The sequence below is a fragment of the Salmo salar genome, chromosome 09, assembly GCF_965601325.2.
Source record: "Salmo salar chromosome 09, fSalSal1, whole genome shotgun sequence".
Classification (NCBI taxonomy): domain Eukaryota; kingdom Metazoa; phylum Chordata; class Actinopteri; order Salmoniformes; family Salmonidae; genus Salmo; species Salmo salar.
This window is the reverse complement of record NC_138299.1, coordinates 82,506,040-82,531,051: the sequence shown is the minus strand read 5'-3', so window position 1 is coordinate 82,531,051 and position 25,012 is coordinate 82,506,040. Positions and strand designations below refer to the sequence as shown.

The 25,012-nt window shown below is 43.8% G+C and overlaps 1 protein-coding gene across 1 annotated transcript in view; it reads right to left on the bottom strand.

Moving 5' to 3' along the window:
• The window catches only part of slit3 (slit homolog 3 (Drosophila)), a 394,481-nt gene extending 370,222 nt beyond the window's left edge, over window positions 1-24,259 (bottom strand). The window contains 4 exon segments of the mRNA XM_045724040.2: window positions 4,501-4,572; window positions 8,295-8,366; window positions 11,507-11,578; window positions 23,504-24,259. Coding sequence (XP_045579996.2) covers window positions 4,501-4,572; window positions 8,295-8,366; window positions 11,507-11,578; window positions 23,504-23,694 — 407 coding nt within the window. The 5' untranslated portion in view covers window positions 23,695-24,259.
• Window positions 24,260-25,012: the final 753 nt, after the last annotated feature.

Here is a 25,012-nt window from a genome sequence, read left to right as displayed (position 1 = left end):
GGAGTGATGGGAAAACACGGAGTGATGGAAAAAACACAGAGTGATGGGAAAACACGGAGTGATGGGAAAAACTGAGTGATGGGACAACAAGGAGTGATGGGAAAACACGGAGTGATGGAAAAAACACGGAGTGATGGGAAAACACGGAGTGATGGGAAAACACGGAGTGATGGGAAAACACAGAGTGATGGGAAAACACAGAGTGATGGGACAACAAGGAGTGATGGGAAAACACGGAGTGATGGAAAAAACACGGAGTGATGGGAAAACACGGAGTGATGGGAAAACACGGAGTGATGGGAAAACAAGGAGTGATGGGAAAACACGTAGTGATGGAAAAAACGGAGTGATGGGAAAACACAGAGTGATGGGACAACAAGGAGTGATGGGAAAACACGGAGTGATGGAAAAAACACGGAGTGATGGGAAAACACGGAGTGATGGGAAAACACGGAGTGATGGGAAAACAAGGAGTGATGGGAAAACACGTAGTGATGGAAAAAACACGGAGTGATGGGAAAACACGGAGTGATAGGAAAACACGGAGTGATGGGAAAAACTGAGTAATGGGAAAACACAGAGTGATGGGACAACAAGGAGTGATGGAAAAAACACGGAGTGATGGGAAAACACGGAGTGATGGGAAAACACGGAGTGATGGGAAAAACTGAGTGATGGGACAACAAGGAGTGATGGGAAAACACGGAGTGATGGAAAAAACACGGAGTGATGGGAAAACACAGAGTGATGGGAAAAACTGAGTGATGGGAAAACACAGAGTGATGGGAAAACACGGAGTGATGGAAAAAACACGGAGTGATGGGAAAACACGGAGTGATGGGAAAACACGGAGTGATGGGAAAAACTGAGTGATGGGACAACAAGGAGTGATGGGAAAACACGGAGTGATGGAAAAAACACGGAGTGATGGGAAAACACAGAGTGATGGGACAACAAGGAGTGATGGGAAAACACGGAGTGATGGGAAAACACGGAGTGATGGGAAAGACTGAGTGATGGGAAAACACGGAGTGATGGGAAAACACGGAGTGATGGGAAAAAATGAGTGATGGGAAAACACGGAGTGATGGGAAAAACTGAGTGATGGGAAAACACTGAGTGATGGGAAAACTGAGCGATGGGAAAACACGGAGTGATGGGACAACAACGTGGTAATGGAAAAAAACGGAGTGATGGGAAAACACGGAGTGATGGGAAAACAACGGAGTGATGGAAAAAACAGGGAGTGATGGAAAAAACTGAGTGATGGGAAAACACGGAGTGATGGGAAAACAACGGAGTGATGGAAAAAACAGGGAGTGATGGAAAAAACTGAGTGATGGGAAACCATGGAGTGATGGGAAAACACGGAACGATTCCTGACACAGAAACCAACTTTGGGCAGACGATAGTGGTGTTTGGGAGGGGGTGGGGGTGTAGCTGGCCCGTTCCCAGCCTCTAGCATCAGATTACTGAGTATTGAAACTTACAATACCACCACCACACTACACTACTGGCTGTAGTATTCAGACCAGCTAACTGCTCTCTACATTACCACACTACACTACTGGCCGTAGCATTCAGACCAGCTAACTGCTCTCTACATTATCACACTACGCTACTGGCCGTAGTATTCAGACCAGCTAACTGCTCTCTACATTACCACACTACGCTACTGGCCGTAGTATTCAGACCAGCTAACTGCTCTCTACATTACCACACTACGCTACTGGCCGTAGTATTCAGGCCAGCTAACTGCTCTCTACATTACCACACTACACTACTGGCCGTAGTATTCAGACCAGCTAACTGCTCTCTACATTACCACACTACACTACTGGCCGTAGCATTCAGACCAGCTAACTGCTCTCTACATTACCACACTACACTACTGGCCGTAGTATTCAGGCCAGCTAACTGCTCTCTACATTACCACACTACACTACTGGCCGTAGCATTCAGACCAGCTAACTGCTCTCTACATTACCACACTACGCTACTGGCCGTAGTATTCAGGCCAGCTAACTGCTCTCTACATTACCACACTACACTACTGGCCGTAGCATTCAGACCAGCTAACTGCTCTCAACTCAGAAACGGATAATTGGTCACCAAGATTAAAGACCGGACTCTCAATTGACCAGAGAGGGGAGTACAGGGGGAGACAACATCGTGCATACCCACCCATACGCACCAATCACATGCAACCTGAGCAGGGTATAATGGCAGGGGGTGGTTGAGTCCCATGGGTATCGCTGACTGAAATATCCTGCATTCAAACGCTACAGTGCGGCCCAGCACCGCGCAGCGACCGGCCAGGAGGAAGTGGAGTTAATATGGGGGGCCCACTCCCAGTCACCATTAATAAATAGGAGCAGGCATCTTCATGGCATCCCTCTAATTCTTAATTTACTTTCCATTAGCCATCAGGATGAAGAGCGGCTGTCAGTGAAGAGGAGGAGGAGGATAGAGATACGATGCAGAGAGAGAGCGAGAGAAAGAGAGAAAGAAAAAGAAAGAGAGAGAAAGAAAGAAAGAAAGAATGAAAGAAAGAGAGAGAGAGAGAGAGAGACCACAGCTCCCACAGACAGACCGTGCTCTGCAGAGAGGAGCTGCAGTCTCAGCCCTGTAACTCTAACCGCATTCCTTCCAGGCAGAGCGGACCTGCACAGGGAGCGCTGACCACCAACGCCCCAGCCAGCAGCCCAGTGGCTTCATCACCCATGATGGTCTGTTCCGCCACCACTATCTCTCAACTCATCTATTATGCATGTGTTTGCATGATGGCACATTCGCATCAGAGTTCACCGGACTGACAGGACATACCATCTTTCTTTTCTCTTCACTTCCACTCCCCTGTCCGCCTGTCTTAACTCCTTCTTCTCCAGCTAAGTTAATGAACGCAGCCGTTACCTTAATCTGAATCGACCCAAAGCAGCTAAATGTGTCTGGAAATGCTGGTCAGCGCGAAGGGAGAGGGACGAGGGCCGGACTCACATCGAATAACCCTGTCGGAATGTGATGAGCTGAGTATGCTTTCTACAGCTGCCCGGGTCTGGCCGGTCCGAGCAGGGGTTTTTTATACCAGGGTTAGGGGTTAGGCAATTCATATCACACTAACATCACAGAGAATAAACCAGTATGACAGGGAGAGGTTATGAACCCGCTCATAAACCACCTCTCTCGCCAACCAGATTTGGGGAGCCTTCATTACAGACTAGTTTAGACAGCAAAACGTCACCGGATAAAACCCTCAAAAGAACTTTGGGGGAAAACTTCAGATTTTCTGATGGTAAAAAGATAAGAACAGAGAGATTTACAGTATTTGCTTTGGACTTTGTCCATTCTTTCCACTCCATAGAAACTGTCTGGGATTGTAAAGAATGACTTATAAACGTCACAAATGAATTGCCAGTTATGCTTTTAAGGTGGAGCAGCATAGGGAGGAGAGGAAATTAAACTGTAATTCTCAACAAGTGTTTCTTAGACAGCATTGATAGCCCAGAGGAGAAATACAATCTGCTAATAATTAGCCGCAGTTGATGTAAAGAGAGTCTAATTTATTTAAACAGAGCCATGACTGCTGTCGTGAAATACGGATCAAACCATCACAACAAAATGAAGCCGCAGAGGGAGAGCAAAGAGATCATGAATTCATATCTGGAATAATCTCCAAAACAATAAAGGGAACAAGTACATTTCAAAAGGGATTCGGTTGTTATGTGGCACTTCAAATCTCTTTTTGCATAATGGAAACATTTCGCAGAGAACAAAACAACCCACTAAACCTGAGTTAATAGAGAAGTTTAAACCCCAACACTGCTCCTCAGTTAATAGAGAAGTTTAAACCCCAACACTGTCCTCAGTTAATAGAGAAGTTTAAACCCCAATGCTGCTCCATATTTCTTCACATGTTCAGAGAGCCCCAGAGTAAACTCTAGTAAAGTTCAGGGCCGGTCGGTCTTTTCCACCCTGGGCCAACCTGTTTCCCCCAGGGCCAACCTGTTTCACTCAGGGCCATCCTGTTTCACCCAGGGCAAACCTGTTTCACCCAGGGTCAACCTGAGCGAGAGTGTTTCTCAAGAGGACTAGCTCTAGTATTCTGACAGCAAGGCTAACGGCTGCGGTGTCACCTGGCCACACATTCAAAGGACTCTGCGAAATGAATATTCAGGAATTAAAATTCTGCAATGTCCCCCTCCGGTCCAAGGAAAACATTCCCCCTAGCACGCCTTCACCTCATGGGTAGGAGTACAGAGCGAGGCTGTGTCACCTTATGTCTTACAACTACAACCCAAATAAAAGCCCAATATCCGGGGGGGTTGAACAATAATAACACAGTGACCTCGTACCTCATCTCCTCTTTCAAATGTATGGGAAGCTTAATATTTGAGCAGCAAACCCCCTTCCAGGACAATGATTGAAATTTAAACAGTGGGGAAATTGACTGTGAAGTTTTCCAGCGATTGGACATCAAAGAAAAGTAGCGTTATGACTTACAGACGGCCCAGCTTGGGGGTGGACTGGAACAGCAGCTCTGGGAGTACCTGCAGCTTGTTCCGGTTCAGACGCCTGTATGAGAGAGAGAGAGAGAGAGAGAGAGAGAGAGAGAGAGAGAGAGAGAGAGAGAGAGAGAGAGAGAGAGAGAGAGAGAGAGAGAGAGAGAAAGAAAGAGAGAGAGAGAGAGAGAGTGAAAGAGAGAGCAAGAGAACGGTGAGAACATCAGTGTGGTCAAAACAACCGCTGTTTGATGAGGCACTCTATGTCAAATTAATAGAGTTTGGTCTGTGTTTGTGTGTGGTGTAATGAGAGAGACACAGAGAGACAGACATAGTGGACATTTGAGGGCTGAAACAGAAACAGAGCAACATCAAGCACCACTGGGAACAGAGATTGATGAGAAGGCAGGAGAAAACGTAACACCCAGACGCTCAAATCAATCACTCAGATTAGAACCTCTGAAGTGGGCTAACCCTGGTCGCAATACAGGAAGACATCCTCTGGGGGTCAAGAGTTCACAGTTGGGCTAAGGCTTATGGGAAAGCGGGTGATGTCCCTTGAAGATGGGCATAAGAAGTTACCAAGCTCTGAAGGTATCTGAAGTCTTTAAAGGACATTAACACTGTGAGGAGGCTCCACAGGCTAACATGGGGGGGTTGGGAGAATAGATTTTATCATGGCACCAAAGCCTTTCTCTGAGACGGGAGGGCACAAGGGGTCACAGGGCAGAGCTGAGGTATGTGGAGGAGGACTCAGAATGTCATTTAACACGCCCTCAGAGCCGGATCACACTCCCTCTGTCTCCCTCTGTTCTGTTCTCATCCATCCCTGGCCTACACCACCGCATGGAGAGAGAGAGACTCGAGACTAACCTAATACCGAGCCAGCTAGCATATCGAACTTCCACGCTGTTACGCCACAAATCACAATAGCTCAAAGCTAAGGCCTCCACCTTTGATGTGACCTCAATGAGAAACACAGCATTAGAGAGCAGATCAACTGTCACCTACGTTGTCTAGCTTGGAATCTCCAATAAAACTGAAGTACCACTTAACAGTTGGGACTTATCTAATCAAAGTAAATCAGATCTGTTTTGCTACATGCTGTACTGACTGATTCTTCAGTTGAACTCCCTCACCTCTTACTGCCAGACATTTCCCCCAGAGAGATGACATGACTGGAGACAGATGTTCTCATGGCCCTATCTATGATCTCTGTCAGTGTGTCAACCCTGTCATGTTACACCACACTACTAACCATAAACCTGGCTGGCAAGCCTGGCATGGATGGGTTTGGTTCTCTTACCAGTTTGTGGACTCGCCAACTACTTCCTGACCAGAAGAAACACAGTGACACAGATGAGGTAAGTAAACCAAGTGTCTAGTTTCACGTCAGTGTGTTGACATTTACAATCAGTGATGGTTCACCTTTGTCAAGGAGCAGGTGACTTTAATGTCAATGTAAACGTGATCATCCTTACATAAATAGGGCTTTTTTGAGTGCTTCCAAGTGCACATATATGACTAATTTTAGGATGCGAGGCATATGTCGCACATCTCTACTTCACAGGAGAGGCATTACAATATATTTCTTTCTTTCTGTTTTTTCTTTCTTTTTTGGCAGAAATGCCTTCTAGAACATGTGAACTTTCATGTACTTTAATAGCAATATTGTATTCCATCCGTAAATATGAATACAATTGTTCAATTACGAGCCTAGTTGGTTTAGCCACGGAAAAAGTTTAGAACCTTCCCACTAGCTATGATTGGCTGAGAAAATGGATGGGCAGGACATGCCGGTAAATGAGTTTGCATGCTTCTGTCTATAACGTGAACTGCTCAGAATGTGTTTATTGTCCTTTCCACCAAACCGTTTTTGTTTGGCAACTTTTCTCAACAACATTGATCCCCTAAATTTAGCAGCCGCTATCGACAAATCAGTTGAAAAAAGTGATGGGCTACTTTCTGCACACGTCACGGTCACTGTGAACCGGAGTGGCTTGACACAACGCTGGCCAAAGAAGATGTTGCTACAAACAAAACAGAGTGAAATGCTTCCAGTCTGTCGTGAAGTGTTCATACATGTATTTGGGTAATAGTCTAGCAACATTTTCAGATATTATAGTTTGCCAGAAAGTCATTTTCATTGCAAGTTAAGTGTAGTGTTAGCTAGCTAGTGAACGTTACTGTAGCTTGCTGGCTCGCTAGCTAACGTTACGTGTATGATCTATATAGTAATATTATTCGAATCCGAAATAAATTTGCATTGCTAGTTATAGCTAGCTAGCTAACATTGAACCTAGTTGGTTAGCTCTTTAGCTACCTGCAGATTCATCAAATCAAATCAAATTGTCTTTGTCACATATACATGTTTAGCAGATGTTATTGCGGGTGAAGCGAAATGCTTGTGTTTCTAGCTCCAACAGTGCAGTAATATCTAACAATTCACAACAATACACAGAATACACACAACCTAAAAGTAAAATATATAAATATATATAAATATTAGGATGAGCAATGTCGGAGAGGCATAGACTAAAATACAGTAAAATAGAATACAGTATATACATATGAGATGAGTAAAGCAAAAATATGCAAACATTATTAAAGTGACTGGTGTTCCATTATTAAAGTGGCCAGTGATTTGAAGTGTAAGTATATGGGGCAGTAGCCTCTAAGGTGCTGGGTTATGTAACCGGGTGGAAGCCGTCTAGTGATACTACAGCTACGACAATGTTTGTATTGTTATTAGTATGAGTTGAGATTATGCCGGTTCATTGTTTAGCTAGCTAGCTACATGTCTAAACAAAAGATTCCACTTCGCCAGATGATTACACGACCCATCAAGTTAGCCAGGTGTATCTGGGGGTGTTTACTGCCATCTATTGTATTTCATGAGCATGTGTAGATGTCTAGACAATAGTGAGCCATCATCTTAGCTAGTTGTGGCTGGGTGGGGGTTATAGCATTTCCTTCACATGACCCATCAATTTAGACAAGTGTGTCAGGTAAGCGTCATAAAATATATTTTATAAATATTAGATCTTGACACTTTCAGTTTTTGATATTGCTACTATGCAAGTAACCATTTCACTGTAGCGTTTACACCTTCTTCATCCTGTCATGTGACAAATAAACATAGATTTTAATAGATATAGTGTGTATTTACCAGAGACGGCAATGTGAAGAACAACATGACCTGCACCGAAGTCACAATAGGATATAGGTCAAGGACTAGATAAGGTGTATTTTTACATGGAGTTTTTCCTTATTGTAGGCTCCTACTTTTAACACTTTTAGTCTTGAAATCTTTAGATGTTTACTAAACTACTTACTCTGTTTAGCACATGGCCTCACATGTGAATCCTTAAAGAGATGGTTATTTTGTTATTTTTGGTCTTCATTTAAAGTTAAGTTAGGGTTAGGCATTAGAGTTAGTAGTGTGGTTAGGGTTAAGGTTTTAAAATCTGATTTTATGACTTTGTGGAACAAGAAACATGATGAAAAATGCACGCACGCGCGTACGCACACACACACACACACACACACACACACACACACACACACACACACACACACACAGACACACACACACACACACAGACACACACACACACACACACACACACACACACACACACACACACACACACACACACACACACACACACACACACACACACACACACAAACAAATACCCAAACACAAACAGTGAGGGGTGAAAAGTGTCACGAGCGTGACAGTCTACTGCAGTGACTGCTGGGTAGGGAGGTAGGTCAGCTAGGGATACTTACAGTCTCTCCAGCTGTTTGAGGTCCTGGAACGCCCCCCTCTCGATCACGGTGATCTGGTTGTCCTCTAGGTGCCTGACAGAAAAGAGAGAGACAACATAATCAATAAATACAATTACATCAGTATATAAAGGCCATGCTCTCACACAATGGGTTCAAGGCAACATGGGGTAAAGGCCAAGCTCTCACAACATGGGCTGAAGGCCATACTCTCACAACATGGGGTAAAGGCCATGCTCTCCCAACATGTGGTAAAGACAACATGGGGTAAAGGCCAAGCTCTCACAACATGTGGTAAAGACAACATGGGGTAAAGGCCATGCTCTCCCAACATGTGGTAAAGACAACATGGGGTAAAGGCCAAGCTCTCACAACATGTGGTAAAGACAACATGGGGTAAAGGCCATGCTCTCCCAACATGTGGTAAAGACAACATGGGGTAAAGGCCATGCTCTCCCAATATGGGGTAAAGGACATGCTCTCACACCATTGGGTAAAGGACATGCTCTTACAACATGGGTAAAGGCTACATGGGGTAAAGGCTACATGGGGTAAAGGCAACATGGGGTAAAGGCAACATGGGGTAAAGGCAACATGGGGTAAAGGCAACATGGGGTAAAGGCAACATGGGGTAAAGGCAACATGGGGTAAAGGCTACATGGGTAAAGGCAACATGGGTAAAGGCAACATGGGTAAAGGCAACATGGGTAAAGGCAACATGGGGTAAAGGCAACATGGGTAAAGGCTACATGGGGTAAAGGCAACATGGGGTAAAGGCTACATGGGGTAAAGGCAACATGGGTAAAGGCTACATGGGGTAAAGGCTACATGGGTAAAGGCAACATGGGGTAAAGGCTACATGGGTAAAGGCTACATGGGGTAAAGGCTACATGGGGTAAAGGCTACATGGGTAAAGGCAACATGGGATAAAGGCAACATGGGTAAAGGCTACATGGGGTAAAGGCAACATGGGGTAAAGGCTACATGGGGTAAAGGCTACATGGGTAAAGGCTACATGGGGTAAAGGCAACATGGGGTAAAGGCAACATGGGGTAAAGGCTACATGGGGTAAAGGCTACATGGGTAAAGGCTACATGGGGTAAAGGCAACATGGGGTAAAGGCTACATGGGGTAAAGGCTACATGGGTAAAGGCTACATGGGGTAAAGGCAACATGGGGTAAAGGCAACATGGGGTAAAGGCTACATGGGGTAAAGGCTACATGGGTAAAGGCAACATGGGATAAAGGCAACATGGGTAAAGGCTACATGGGGTAAAGGCAACATGGGGTAAAGGCTACATGGGGTAAAGGCTACATGGGTAAAGGCTACATGGGGTAAAGGCAACATGGGTAAAGGCTACATGGGGTAAAGGCAAAATGGGTAAAGGCAAAATGGGGTAACGGCTACATGGGGTAAAGGCTACATTACTCTAGTCAGTCTACCCTCTGCTCCGGGAACATCTTGTCATGGATCCCTAAGGTTTTCCAGATGCATTATAAGGCAGAATATCTCCAACTCCATGGATATGCTGTGTTTATATATGTGTCTGTGGATATTAAGACCAATTTAGAGTGACATATTTGAGAAGCATATGAATCCCAGAGTGACTAATACTCAGGGTGACTCGATACAGCCAAGGTCAAATGTAGAACGTGGAAACACGAGACAGAAAACATACGCTTATAATGTGGAATTCCGATCTTTTGGCAGGAGGCTATCAGTTATAAATGGTATTTTAAGCAAATGTTTATATGTGGCTGTTTTAGGACCATTAATTTATGTTTTTGTCATTTCAGTTTGTCAGCAGAGATGACACAGTTCGCCTCATCATAGGGAACTGTTTAGACTTACACCACAGGTTTCCAGACCTAGCCATCGGCGTAGCCAAAAGCCAACCGCTCAAATACCAGTGGATTGGCCTCAGATGGAGCTAGCAAAGCAAAGTCCAACATGTTCAGCCCAGAATGAATTACCTTCTTTGGCCTGTACCTTGGATCCTGATCTGATGTATTATAAATCTGATTCCCACAACCCGGGGGATCAGACTCACGCTGATTGATTTACTGATATTTAAGTAAGGATTCTCCGAACCCACCAGTTGGTTCTGATGGATTCATGTGTATCGTGTAGTATAATAGTATTGTTTTCTGGAAATAATGTATTTTCCATTAGCAATTCTCTATCATTAAGGGGGTTTCAGAGAGATAACAGCCCAAAATTACGGGACCACGGAATCCAAGGGTAAAACCCTTCAATGTGTGTGTGTGTGTGTGTGTGTGTGTGTGTGTGTGTGTGTGTGTGTGTGTGTGTGTGTGTGTGTGTGTGTGTGTGTGTGTGTGTGTGTGTGTGTGTGTGTGTGTGTGTGTGTGTGCATGATTACCGTGTGTGTGTATGTGTGCACATGTACTCAGATGAAGTAGATCACATAGGTAATCACCCCTCACGTGCTACTCTCTCTCCCTCCTAGATAAGGCTCTCTTACTCTGAGCTTCCCAAGGCCCTTTACATCCACATGGTTTGGAATAGGAAACGTCAGTCCTGCTAACCATGAACCACATAAAACAGGCAGTGGACCTGGCTGACAGTACTGCAGGACCTACACTGCTTATTACCACTCCTTGGGCGCTTTGGTTTGCCGTTTATCTCCCCCCTCCTTACGGCCACCGGGGTAAACAGCACCGAGATGTCCTTAGATTACAGTCATTAGTTCAGCACAGTCACACATGCTCTCTATTCAGCAGAGAGGGGAGGAAAGAGGAAGCCCATCGAGTCCATCAGGACAGCTCCAAACAGATGAGTGTCAAATACTTTCCTTTGAAAATCATCAGAGTGATGGTGGTGAGAGAAGTTGGAGTATTTTACTGCATGTCATTACCAGGTAAAAGGTCCAAATACTATGCTTTTTAACCAAGTCTAAATTGTGTAATTATGCTTGGTTATTTCAAATGGCTATAAAGACTATTCCCCCTATAGTCACCATCAGTTAAACATAAACATATTACATTCTAAATGACCTACTTAATCACTATAAACTGTTTCTTTAAATGTTTTACTAATGACACTACTGAATACAATGAAGACACATGACTGAGTCCATACTTAGTGGCAACACATCTATTACTGAGCTACATGTTCATTGACAGAAAATATCTATGTTATTGTGTCTTATTGACATTATCATGCATATTATTTGTGAAGGGCAGAGAGTGCTTACAGAACTCGCAGGTTCTTGATGCCAGAGAAGTCCACTTTAGAAATCCTGGTGATGTTATTCCTGTCCAAATCCCTGAGAGAAGGAGAGAGAGAGAAAGAGAGAGAGTGAGGTAGAGAGAGAAAGAGAGAGGGAAAGAGAGAGAAAGTTAGAGAGAGGAGAGAGAGAAGGAGAGAGAAAGAGCGAGAGGGAGAGAGAAAGAGAGAAAGAGAGAGGGAGAGAGAGAGAAAGAGAGAGAGAGAAAGAGAGAGAGAGGGAAAGAGAGAGAGAGAGAAGGATAGAGAAAGAAAGAGAGGGAGAAAGAGAGAAAGAGAGGAGAGAGAGAGAAGGAGAGAGAAAGAGAGGGAGGAGAGAGAGAGAGAGAGAGAAAGAGAGAGAGCGGTTAGAAGGATAATCACACATCATCATAATCCTGTTCAGTCTATCAGTTCTCTCTCCAGTTCTCTCTCCATAGAGCAGGGCTGGGTAATTCCAGTCATTGAGGGTCTGATTGGTGTCACAGTTTTGCCCCAGCCCCAGCTAACACACCTGACTCCAATAATCACCAAATCATGATCTTCAGTTCAGAGTGCAATTTAATTAATCAGCTGTGTTTGCTAGGGATGGAGAAACAGTGTGACACTAATCAGGCGCTCAAGGTCTGGAGTTGCCCACCCCTGCCATAGAGGATGGTATTGCCGATGTTCCCTGTGGAGGATTGCCCTGGAGATGTGGAGCAGAGCAGAGCAGAGCAGGTCCCCACCCTCTCTCCAGTCTCTCTCTGCCCTGTGCCCTCTACCTAAGATGCTGGGGGACAAATCCTTTAATCTCAGACACTCCTTACCTGACTGGGCAAAGAGGGCCCCTCCAGGAGTCTGTGCTCAAACCTCAAACACACCAGGGCCTGCAGGTAAGATGCTAGGGCACTCATCTCTCTCTGTGTGTGTGTGTGTGTGTGTGTGTGTGTGTGTGTGTGTGTGTGTGTGTGTGTGTGTGTGTGTGTGTGTGTGTGTGTGTGTGTGTGTGTGTGTGTGTGTGTGTGTGTGTGTGTGTGTGTGTGTGTGTGTGCGTCCGTGTATATGTGTGTATGTTTGCGCATAAGCCTGCCCTAACTATGTCAGTGTGTATTGTATACGGTCCATACTGACGATGTGTACGTAGGACAAGGCTGGAGCATGAGAAAGAGCTATAACAAATAGACGTTTCTGTTTGAGAGAGCTAGCTACTTCAAGTTACTTCTGATGGGTCTTTCTGAAATTGGGGTTGTTTTTCTCTTCGGAGGCAAAAGCTTATCTTGTTTCCAGACTGTTGCTCTGTTTTAATTATTTCTCAGAATGTATATATCTGTTTTAACTACTTCTCAGAATGTATATATCTGTTTTAACTACTTCTCAGAATGTATATATCTGTTTTAACTACTTCTCAGAATGTATATATCTGTTTTAACTACTTCTCAGAATGTATATATCTGTTTTAACTACTTCTCAGAATGTATATATCTGTTTTAACTACTTCTCAGAATGTTAATGTGCATACAATATGGATTCTGACTTATTCCCTCTATGTTTATTGGTATATTTCCACAGAGAGAGAGAGAGAGACCGGCTGGGCGGCGCACAATTAGCCCAGTGTCGTCCGGGTTTGGCTGGGGTAGGCCGTCATTGTAAATAAGAATTTGTTCTTAACTAACTTGCCTAGTTAAATAAAATAAAAAATAATCATAATTTTAAAAAACACACACACAGAGCCTGGTCTCCTGACCTTGGGTTCAGTGTGTTTCTCATAGTATACGTAAACATTTATAAATCTGATGTAAAGACATATTGGATTTCAAAAGGCTTCCCCAGCTCTGCACATAAAGAGCTCGAATGGGAGCCATACTATGTCTTTAGAGAGGACAGAGACCTGACAGACTACTGCCTCTCCTTCACGCTCCTTGTTCCTCTCTCTCACCCTCTCTGTGTTCTCTCTCGCGCTGATATTTCTCTCTCTCTCTCACACTCTCTCACCCTCTCTCTCTCACACTCTCTTTCTCTCACACCCTCTTTCTTTCACCCTCTCTCTTTCACCCCCTCTGTCTCACCCTCTCTTTCTCTCTCACCCTCCCTCTTTCTCTCTCACCCTTTATGCTCATTCTATTACCCTCTCACCTTCTCTCTCTCTCTTACTCACCCTCTCTCTCTCCCTCCCTCTCTCTCTCCCAATCTCTCTCTCACTCCCACACAACACTATCTCGCCCTTATTCTCTCTCCCCTCTGATAACTCAGCTTTCATTCTCCCTCGCTCTCCAATCTCTCCTCTCTTATATCCATCCTTCACTGTTCCCAGTAACTGTCACAGTGTGGAAAATGTGGGATTATAATCAGGAATCGCAACACAACGAACTCAATTAAACCAGCTTCTATCAGGCTCCTTTAAGTGCTAATGTGTGGGTCACAAATCTACAAGCCTGCTGGTAATTGTTTGTTTTTATTTGTGTGAGGGATAAGGTGGCAATCCAAACAACAGGTGTTCAGGGCCTCACAATGCCCCTGCTCCCCCACGCAGACCAACCCACCCAATCAAGGCCTTTAAACCACTGAACCAACTAGTCTTGGCCCGAAGTTGACAGACACGTTTTACTTTACCTCGGGCTAAATCACTTAGAGGAGCACTTTATTGGTACACACCGACCAACTGGACAGCAAAACACAGTTCTTATGGCCCAGGAACATTATGTTGCACAAACAACATATCGGGTGTCACGTACCAAAAAGGCCCCCAAAGCCCATTCAAATCCATGCAAGAAAAAAAAGTGTATATATATACACAAACAGTCTCTCTCTCTTTTTCCATCTAACGCTTCGCTTCACAATGCGTTTCCTGCTGTAACCTCGTGTTATTTTCCTCAAAGCCACAGTCGTCTGGTCTTCTACAGCAGATAGGCATGCTCCATTTCCTTCTCAAGTCTCTGAACCATGGTTGGAATCTTAATTGAGTTCCTCCTCTGGCGCTTGGGACTATTTGACAAAGATTTTCGTCAGTGGAAAATTCAGACCTTCGCCGAGTATAATCTTCCACACAACACTTCAACATAGTCATTCAGCGCACCGGCTCCTGAGATAAAGCAGAGCAGTAGGTAGGAATGTATGTGCACGGCCATTGAATGTGATTGAACATTATAATGTCTTTCATTTCCATTGTATAAGGATGAACGTGGACAGAACTGATTGAGCACACTCTTCCTAATGTCCTTACATGACCATATTACAGTACACACTTGATACGTCATTGTACAGTTAACATGGCAAACATTGTAGAGTTATCATGTTCATATATGAATGGCCATTTAGAATGATTTCTTTTCCTGTACAAATCTGCACATGCCATGGAATGATGGCAATCATCAAACGTATTTCCAAAGTACAAGACATGTGAGACTTTTTGCAGCTGATGCAATGTTTTTCTAAGGCTCTTATCGGGATATTGGTGGTTTCCAGGGTGGAACTTCGCCCATTGCTCTCTCCTTCCCTCCCTAACACAGTCCTCCCTTCTTTTCCAGAACATAACAGTGTGCTTTCCTGTTTGAACACTGTTTCATTGTTATCTGTATTGTCTACTTGTTCAATGTTTGTGAAGTCTTGATTGAGGTTGTTTGTAATGTCTTGTTAATTGGTGTTGGACCCCAGGAAGATTAGCTAGCATTATGGCGTTAGCTAATGGGGATCCTAATAAAAATTACAAAAATTGTGACAGATCAAATAGGGAGGTTAGTATGGCTAGTATGGTTAGTATGGCTAGTATGGTTAGCATGGCTAGTATGGTTAGTATGGCTAGTATGGCTAGTATGTTTAGTATGGCTAGTATGGTTAGTATAGTTAGTATGATTAGTATAGTTAGTATGGTTAGTATGGCAAGTATGTTTAGTATGGCTAGTATGGTTAGTATGGTTAGTATAGTTAGTATGGTTAGTATGGTTAGTATGGCTAGTATGGTTAGTATGGCTAGTATGGCTAGTATGGTTAGTATAGTTAGTATGTTTAGTATGGCTAGTATGGTTAGTATGGTTAGTATAGTTAGTATAGTTAGTATGGTTAGTATGGCAAGTATGTTTAGTATGGCTAGTATGGTTAGTATGGTTAGTATAGTTAGTATGGTTAGTATGGTTAGTATGGCTAGTATGGTTAGTATGGCTAGTATGGCTAGTATGGTTAGTATAGTTAGTATGGTTAGTATGGCTAGTATGGTTAGTATGGCTAGTATGGCTAGTATGGTTAGTATGGTTAGTATAATTAGTATGGTTAGTATAGTTAGTATGGCTAGTATGGTTTGTAACCCAATCACAAGTCTGAGGAATCAAATATTCCGTCTGCCTTTCATCTCCTCCGCAAGGGAGTTGATGCAACACACACACACACACACACACACAGGTGCACACACACGTAGACACACACGACTGGACACCAATATCACTGGACAAAGATATCACTGGACACAGACATCACTGGACATCAATATCACTGAATTCTTAAGGTGACAAATCATCCCTAACAGCTATGTGAACAGTTCCACTTCGAACCCAATACCATAAACACCTACACAACATAGGCAGAGTCAATAGATCACTTTAGCTTGGCAAACATCTTTAAACTAGAGGTAGTTAATGGTAATAACTGCAAGGCAGCCACCATGACTGCAAATAAACAAGACTTGAGCAACACTTTAAATACATTAAGTGAGGACTCGCACACCAACAGACAGGAAAATATATATAACCAAGCAGCCAAAACCCAGTGGGCAAAAACTGATTGAATCAACATTGTTTCAACGTAATTTGTCAACGTATTGTGACGTGCAATCTATGTGGAAAATACATTGGATTTTAAAAAGGTCATCACCTCTTGTTTTGAGAGTGTCAACCACAGGGTCTTGTCATCATCGTAACCAATTTTCAACACAGACAAACCTGAAGTTGAATTTGTACCTTTGAAACAATGTCAGATCTTCAATGCTTTATCCAATATAAAAGAAACAATAGGCTGGGCAGCACCTCCTACTGGAGAGTTGATGTACCTACAGCTATTCATTTGGTCTCCCATCCAGCCCTGCTAAAATATGATATTTGTCACCGACTACTACCAATGTGCTATCGTGAGAATGATGATTGAGAAATCTCTTAATAACTAAATATATTCACTGCTGCTATCAAAGTCATTCGAAAGGGAAGGTTTAACAGAGCAAATGAAATGGAACCAAACTTTAACAGTCATATCATCAATGAGGCTATTTAGGAACATACAGCATTTGTAAAGTCATCAACAGCTATTGTTTCAATTCAACTAAAAATAGACAATACATATAGGCCTATATGTATAAGAATAGTCCAATTGTCTAAAATAGATTTTTGGTTGCGATGGAGATATGAATCCAACATATCAATTACTAATTTGTAGACAAACTGGATATTGAATTGTGTTTGGTTGTCAACGCAACCAAATATCAACATTTAGAGGAGCTGTATCTTCTGCTTGGATAGTTACATTTACATTTTAGTCATTTAGCTGACGCTCTTATCCAGAGCAACTTACAGTAGTGAATGCATACATTTTATACATTTTTTCTCCGTACTGGTCCCCCGTGGGAATCGAACCCACAACCCTGGCGTTGCAAACACCATGCTCTACCAACTGAGCGAAACAACCCAGTTGAATCTGTGCCACTGACAGAGTCTGGCTTTAATTCCAGTTTGTCTACAAATTAATAATTGATATTTTGGATTCACGTCTCCATCTCATCCAAAAGTTAAAGAATAGGACTAAATCAAAGTTTGGTTTGTTTCTCATGGTCTGAGTCTTTAGGTGCCTTTTGGCAAACTCCAAATGGTGCCTTTTACTAAGGAGTGGCTTCCGTCTTGCCACTCTACCATAAAGGCCTGATTGGTGGAGTGCTGCAGAGATGGTTGTCCTTCTAGAAGGTTCTCCCATCTCAACAGAGGAATTATAGAGCTCTGTCAGAGTGACCATCGGGTTCTTGGTCACCTCCCTGACCAACGCCCTTCTCCCCCGATTGCTCAGTTTGGCCGGGCGGCCAGCTAGGAAGAATCCTGGTGGTTCCAAACTTCTTCCATTTAAGAATGACGGAGGCCACTGTGTTCTTGGGGCCCTTCAATGCTGCAGATATTTTTGGTACCCTTCCCCAGATCTGTGCCTCGAAATAATGCTGTCTCGGAGCTCTACGGACAATTCCTTCGACCTCATGGCTTGGTTTTTATTTGACATGCACTGTCAACTGTGGGACCTTATATAGACAGGCCTGTGCCTTTCCAAATCATGTCCAATCAATTGAATTTACCACAGGTGGAGTCCAGTCAAGTTGTAGAAACATCTCAAGGATGATCAATGGAAACTGGATGCACCTGAGCTCAATTTCAAATCTCATAGCAAAGGGTCTGAATACTTATGTAAATAAGGTATCTGTTTTTTATTTTTAATACATTTGCAAAAACGTCATTATGGGGTATTGTGTGTAGATTGACAAGGATTTTTTTTATTTAATACATTTTAGAATAAGGCTGTAACGTAACAAAATGTGGAAAAAGTAAAGTGGTCTGAATACTTTCCGAAAGCACTGTATGCCACATCACATTTCAGATCAAGCACTGCTCGGTATCTCCAACCTTAAGAGACACCACTTCATCACTGTCCTGATGATGACTCATGGAATGCATTTCTATTCGCTGGGTGAACAAAGATGGCCAAAGTGAAGATGACAGCAACATTCTGTGCCGTTTTCTATTGTTTATGAGGCAGTGTGAGCAGGACAGGCTACATCTCACTGGGACTTTGGTTTTCTAAATATTTTAATTACCGGATGAGTTCCCAGCTGAAGGACACCCACTTCTGACTCAGCACAACTTACAAGAATATTTCATATTTTCTCCGGCCGCGTCTGTTTACTTCAAGATGGTTTATTTTCAAAGGGCAGACAGGCAGGCAGACAGACAGACAGACAGGCAGACAGACAGACAGGCAGGCAGGCAGGCAGGCAGGCATACAGGCAGACAGACAGGCAGGCAGGCAGGCAGGCAGGCAGGCAGGCAGCTGGATCATCCTAGTGTACCTTAGTCAGCTGGATCGTCCTTAATCAAATAAAAATGTATTTGTCACATGCTTCGCAAACAACAAGAATAGACTAACTTACTTATGGGCCCTTCCCAACAATGCAGATAGAAAGAAAATAGAGAAATAACAGAAAAGTAATAACACGTAATAATACCCAGCATACCTCAGTCAGCGTTTGCAGTACTGTACAGTCCAGTCCAGTCCAGACCAGTACAGTCCATACATGACTCCTTAGATTACATCTGTACAGTAAACGTCAGAGGTGACAGGGGAACTTTTAACACTTTGTGTGAAACTCAATCTGACAGGCCTCCCAGGACTCATCTCAGGCAAATTGCTCCTGAGCTGTCCAGGGCTTGAGGTGCAGAAGACGCAGAGCCTCATGTAAACCAAGAAAGATGGAAGAAGACTAGCAGGAAGAGAATCAAGTAGCCAGGACACAAACACACATTAATTAGGTGAACTGGCAGAGATACAAAGGAATGAGGACAGTGTTAAAACACAACTAAGTCACAAGCTTCGGTTGTGAACACTAATAATGTTCCTAAGGAGTAAGGAAACCTAAGGAGTTAACCAGACCCCCAGCGTTACAGTATACAGCTAAAGAGAGAGTTGTTAAAGCTCAGGGCTGCTTATGGTCCACTAATCTGACGAATCATTCCTCATGAAACACCATCAACAGGAGCTTCACATGTTACTGCCTGGACATCCTGCCTCTCTAAGGGAATATTACCCCCGATCTAGACGCCACATACAGTCACTCCCCCATCAACATCCTGATCAACTCAAGGTACATGCAGTGATTCCTGGCTCCATACATTGTTTACTGGGTTGCTAGCTGCAACGTAATGTTTGGGGCCCTTGCGCATCAATGACAAAGGCACCAAAACATGCAGAGAGTTATCCATATTTGGTAGATTGGGATAAACACTTTGTCACATCAAGCTAAATTCAGCGAGAGCTGAGAATATAAAGGATGGACTGATGGGACAAAGCAAAGGGCCTTGATGTGTTGCTTTGGTAACAGAACCCAAACAACAAAAAATGGGTCCTTGTTAACCTAAAATGGCCCCAGGTTCACAAACTCTTAAGAGACTTTCAAAACCAGTCTTGCATTAAAGCATGACACACACTTGGACGAGTTCTGAACTTCTGTGTTCCTACATTTTGGACTAATCTCTTCAAGGATACATTCGTGACTTAGACCACTTTCGCTCTACACTTAACTCTGCAACAAAAAGTCTGCTCCCCTCCCCCCCCTCCCTCCCTCCCCCCCTCCCTCCCTCCCTCACTCTGCCAGCTTTGGCCTTTGAAGTGCTGGCTGAAATAAAGCACCTCCAAATATTTTCCACGGGAGATTTTTTTTGGAAGGTGGACGGCTGATATTTCCCAGAAGGCTGACGTTAGCTGTGCCCACTGGCAGTGCCAGCATCAGCCCGCCAGGCAAGTTAAAGTCATTATCAGACAGTTCAACAGGTCAACCAAGACACCAACTCTAGAACATTCACATACTGACCCTCATGACCTACCAAGTGCCACTACAAGACAAACTCAAATTAAGCTGAAACTCATTCACCACTTAGGCAATGGATTTGGAATGTAGCAGCATGTAGTGGTGATTTTGTACTGTAGGCTACAAATGGTCTAGGATCAGTTCATCCTCTGTGTGAGTGTAATATGGAGTTGATTAGCAGTGTAAGTGGGATGATGGATGGGTTAAGTGTTGGTAACCACATACACATTGCTCTCAGCTGACAGCCTCCCACCCACCCTGAGAGTGTTGGTGGACTGTGGGTGTGGCTGGGCTGTAGTTCGTCCATCATGGCCCCAGTAGCATCAGCGTGATAAGAGCCAGGAGCACTCCAAGGTGTTCTGGGAACTCTAGCAGGGTGTGAATTGCACCCCGGAAAAGAGGTGACTGTTCCACCTTGGCCACCATCATTAAGCCTTCACAATCCTTCTGCTCAAACAAGATGCAAATGAGATCTCAAGTGGCCCTGAGTATTGACAGATCCAAATTGATTGGGCTTCTAATTTGCTATTCTATACGAGCTGGGCTGGCATTCCCCTTAGGGAAGCAGGCATTTTCAACAGACATGTTTCCTGCTTTTATTACGTTAACACACATTTCCCATCAAAACAACCGTAGTCTAACTACTTTTTACTTAAAAAGATATGAACAAGGCTCATTGCTGCCTCCTATCCACAACTACATTCAAATGTTGCATGTTAAAACAACTTGACTGGCAACTAAATAAAGAAAAGATCAACACTTTTTCCTAAAGGGACACACAATCCCACGTGGTATTATTATTTATTTTCTCTGTTTCAAATGTCTAGGGATCACTCTCTCAAATTCAACAGGTCTTTGGTCAAATAGCCTCTGGCTAATGCAAACATGCTTTACTTTCATACCACTTCCAAGCAAAAAATATTGTTTGTTGTTGCAGTACCTCATGTTTTGTATCCCCTGAGGTCCTTAAGCTTCTTAGTTATGCTAGATAATAGGTTCCATCTCCTAGAATCACCAGAGGTGGAAAAACTGCATTTTCAGGGATTGCAGGACCCACTTCCCCCATGGAATGCAATTTCATACTATGTCCTCAAGTTAATATGGCTGAGGCTGCTAATTCTTCAGGTTAATGTGGCTAAGGCTGCTATGTCCTCAGGTTAATGGGGCTGAGGCTGCTAAGTTCTCAGGTTAATGGGGCTGAGGCTGCTAAGTTCTCAGGTTAATGGGGCTGAGGCTGCTATGTCCTCAGGTTAATGGGGCTGAGGCTGCTAAGTTCTCAGGTTAATGGGGCTGAGGCTGCTAAGTCCTCAGGTTAATGGGGCTGAGGCTGCTAAGTCCTCAGGTTAATGTGGCCGAGGCTGCTAAGTCCTCAGGTTAATGGGGCTGAGGCTGCTAAGTCCTCAGGTTAATGGGTCTTAGGCTGCTAAATCCTCAGGTTAATGGGGCTTAGCCTGCTAAGTCCTCAGGTTAATGTGGCTGAGGCTGCTAAGTCCTCAGGTTAATGGGGCTTAGGCTGCTAAGTCCTCAGGTTAATGTGGCCGAGGCTGCTAAGTCCTCAGGTTAATGTGGCCGAGGCTGCTAAGTCCTCAGGTTAATGTGGCAGAGGCTGCTAAGTCCTCAGGTTAATGGGGCCGAGGCTGCTAAGTCATCAGGTTAATGGGGCCGAGGCTGCTAAGTCCTCAGGTTAATGTGGCCGAGGCTGCTAAGTCCTCAGGTTAATGGGGCCGAGGCTGCTAAGTCATCAGGTTAATGGGGCCGAGGCTGCTAAGTCCTCAGGTTAATGTGGCCGAGGCTGCTAAGTCCTCAGGTTAATGGGGCCGAGGCTGCTAAGTCCTCAGGTTAATGGGGCCGAGGCTGCTAAGTCCTCAGGTTAATGTGGCCGAGGCTGCTAAGTCCTCAGGTTAATGTGGCCGAGGCTGCTAAGTCCTCAGGTTAATGGGGCCGAGGCTGCTAAGTCCTCAGGTTAATGGGTCTTAGGCTGCTAGTCCTCAGGTTAATGTGGCCGAGGCTGCTAAGTCCTCAGGTTAATGTGGCCGAGGCTGCTAAGTCCTCAGGTTAATGTGGCTGAGGCTGCTAAGTCCTCAGGTTAATGTGGCCGAGGCTGCTATGTCCTCAGGTTAATGTGGCCGAGGCTGCTATGTCCTCAGGTTAATGGGGCCGAGGCTGCTAAGTCCTCAGGTTAATGGGGCTGAGGCTGCTAAGTCCTCAGGTTAATGGGGCTGAGGCTGACTGGACTGGAAAGAAAGTACAGGTTACAGCCACAGGTCAGACTACTGGTACATTTCATAAAAGTGCCAATGCACATGACACAAGCATACAATGGCAAGCCTAGGCATATCTAATATGTTAACAAACAGTTTACAGTTCGACCTTTTTATTGTCACAATCACAAGTACAGTGACAGGCTTAACTTGCAAGCTCTACCAACAGTGAAGTAATTAAATAGCATAACTAATTAAACAAGGTATATTATAAGAAAACAGGAGAAATAAGAGAGGAAGCTATATACAGGGACAGCTATATACAGGGTCAGCTATATTCATGGTATGAGGCGGCAGGTAGACTAGTGGTTATAACATTGGACTAGTAACCGGAAGGTTGCAAGATCAAATCCCTGAGCTGACAAGGTAAAAATCTGTATTTTTACCCCTGAACAAGACAGTTAAGTCACTGTTCCTAGGCCATCATTGAAAATAAGAATTTGATCTGACTTGCCTAGTTAAATAAATGTTAATAAGTGTACCATATTACGTGTTGGATTCAGAAACAGTGCCTGACAGGCAGGCCGAAGGACACTGTCTACGGGTCATCCCTGCCTGAATATTACACCCACAAGCACCGCAGACGGGAGGGTAGGGCGACACCGTGTACTAGCTAGCTATCACACAGTGTCCTTCGCTCCTGCCTGCCGAACACCTGCCCTCGCCGTTGTTAACAGAACTGCGGGAAAACAGTTCCCGACTGTTGGGGGCAAAGGACACAATCTACAGGTGTACTTGCTAGCTAGCTACCGTCTTCTGTGGGGTTTATCAGCGGCTGGCATCCAATGTTTTTGTGCATTAACGCCACCTACTGTATTGCAGCATTGCCACCTCCCACCTGTCCCAACTTAAGAATTGATCAATAGAAGTATAAAGAGGGGTTTCTGCAGATGCAGGAATGCCCACATGCCCACATGCAGGACCACACTGAATTGCGGCCGCAATAGCACCCATCTTGGGCACGCAGGCAAGGCAGGTGCCAGATGTGTCGCATCTTCATATCCCTATTACTGTTTGCAACCACTATCAACAGGCTCGGCATATTATTAAATTAGGCTACCCACTCATACACCACCTAGCCTCTGACAATATAAATGGACAGAAGAGCAGTGGTGTGATGATGCGCGAAGGGTTTTGTGTTACTTACAAACGTTCTGCGTTCCTAGGTATTCCTTTTGGCACGGTCCTGAAGCCTTGACCCTGGCAATCCACATGAGATCCAGAGCAACTGCATTTGTGAGGACATCCATTCACCACGGCAGCGCACAGCAATCCGCACATCAGAACCCATATCCCCCAGTGATATGCCGTCCACTTCTCATGCACATTCGGTAGCATGGTATCCACCGTGGCAAAACTAGTATTTAAAACGAAAATAACGAAACACTAAAGAAAAAATGTTCTAAAAGGTGGAATCCCCAAAAGGTATACTCAACTATGTCGCAATAAAAGGTAGTTGCAGTTAAATTAATTAAAGGCTAAAAGGTCCAGAACCTAAGAATATGAATAGATCAAATCAGTTTCTCAAAGTTAAGTACCTTCCCAAACAAAATCGATGCGGAGTTGCGCTCATTCAAAGTCCGATGCGTGTTCTGCCCTTTCCTCACCATTGATACAAAACTGTAAAAATATTACAGAATGAAAAAAAATATTTACAATGCAATTTCAAAACAATCTTCATTCGGATGCGTACGTAATTTCACTTATAACAATCTTCATCAGTAACTATCCCAAATGCTTAATAGAAGAAAAAAAATCCAATAGACAATTAGTTTAGTACATAAAGTTTCAGATGTGATACCAATTTCTCAGTTGTTGAGGTAACTCCAGCTAGTACGCATCACACAGTCCCATTCCAATTGATGCCATTTTGAAACAGAACTCCAGGGGAGCGAATGTAGGCTGCAGTCTGCGAGACAACTCATACCTATTTCCAACCCCCAAATTCAACACTTCAGATTCCTACTGGTTCGCACTGCGTTGATGTCACTATAAGCAGAAAATAAGTTATTATTCTAACTTTTTTTAATGCCCCTCATGTGCACTTTACGATCAGTAAGTCAAATAATAAAGTCTATGGAATTTTGGAATGAGTTACAAGCAATGAGTTTGCAATTGATGAGTTACATGGAAAACTTTAGAAGTTTCCATTTTAGGTCCAACATTTGTGTGCATGTGCAACTAACGGGACTTGATCAGAGAAGGTTATATTTGTGGATTTTACCTAACGAGGTGATATAGCCTAGTGTACTTTTAAATTAGGCTATTTGTGCCCAGATACTGTGAATCTTGATTGAGAGTTTCTAGTGGCAGGGTGTTGTTAAAATAGAATTGGACATGACAATGCATTTAGAATGACTTGAGTGACAACGGCAAAGACACCGCTTAAAAATAGTTATGCAGTAGCCTATATATTAAGTTGAAGGCAGCAATGAAACAAAGAATGGTTGCCTACTTTCTCATTTTGCTGACCCAGGCTTTATCAAGTATTCTGACCATAAAAAGCAATTCCTTCAATTACTTATATAAATAGCAATAGGCCTGTATCTCAACTAAATTGAAATTGTTGTAAGAAAGTGGCCAAGAACTCACTTTCAATACTTTAGTTACAGTTTAGACTTGTGAAGCTATCTCTCATCCAGTCTTCACTGAGCAG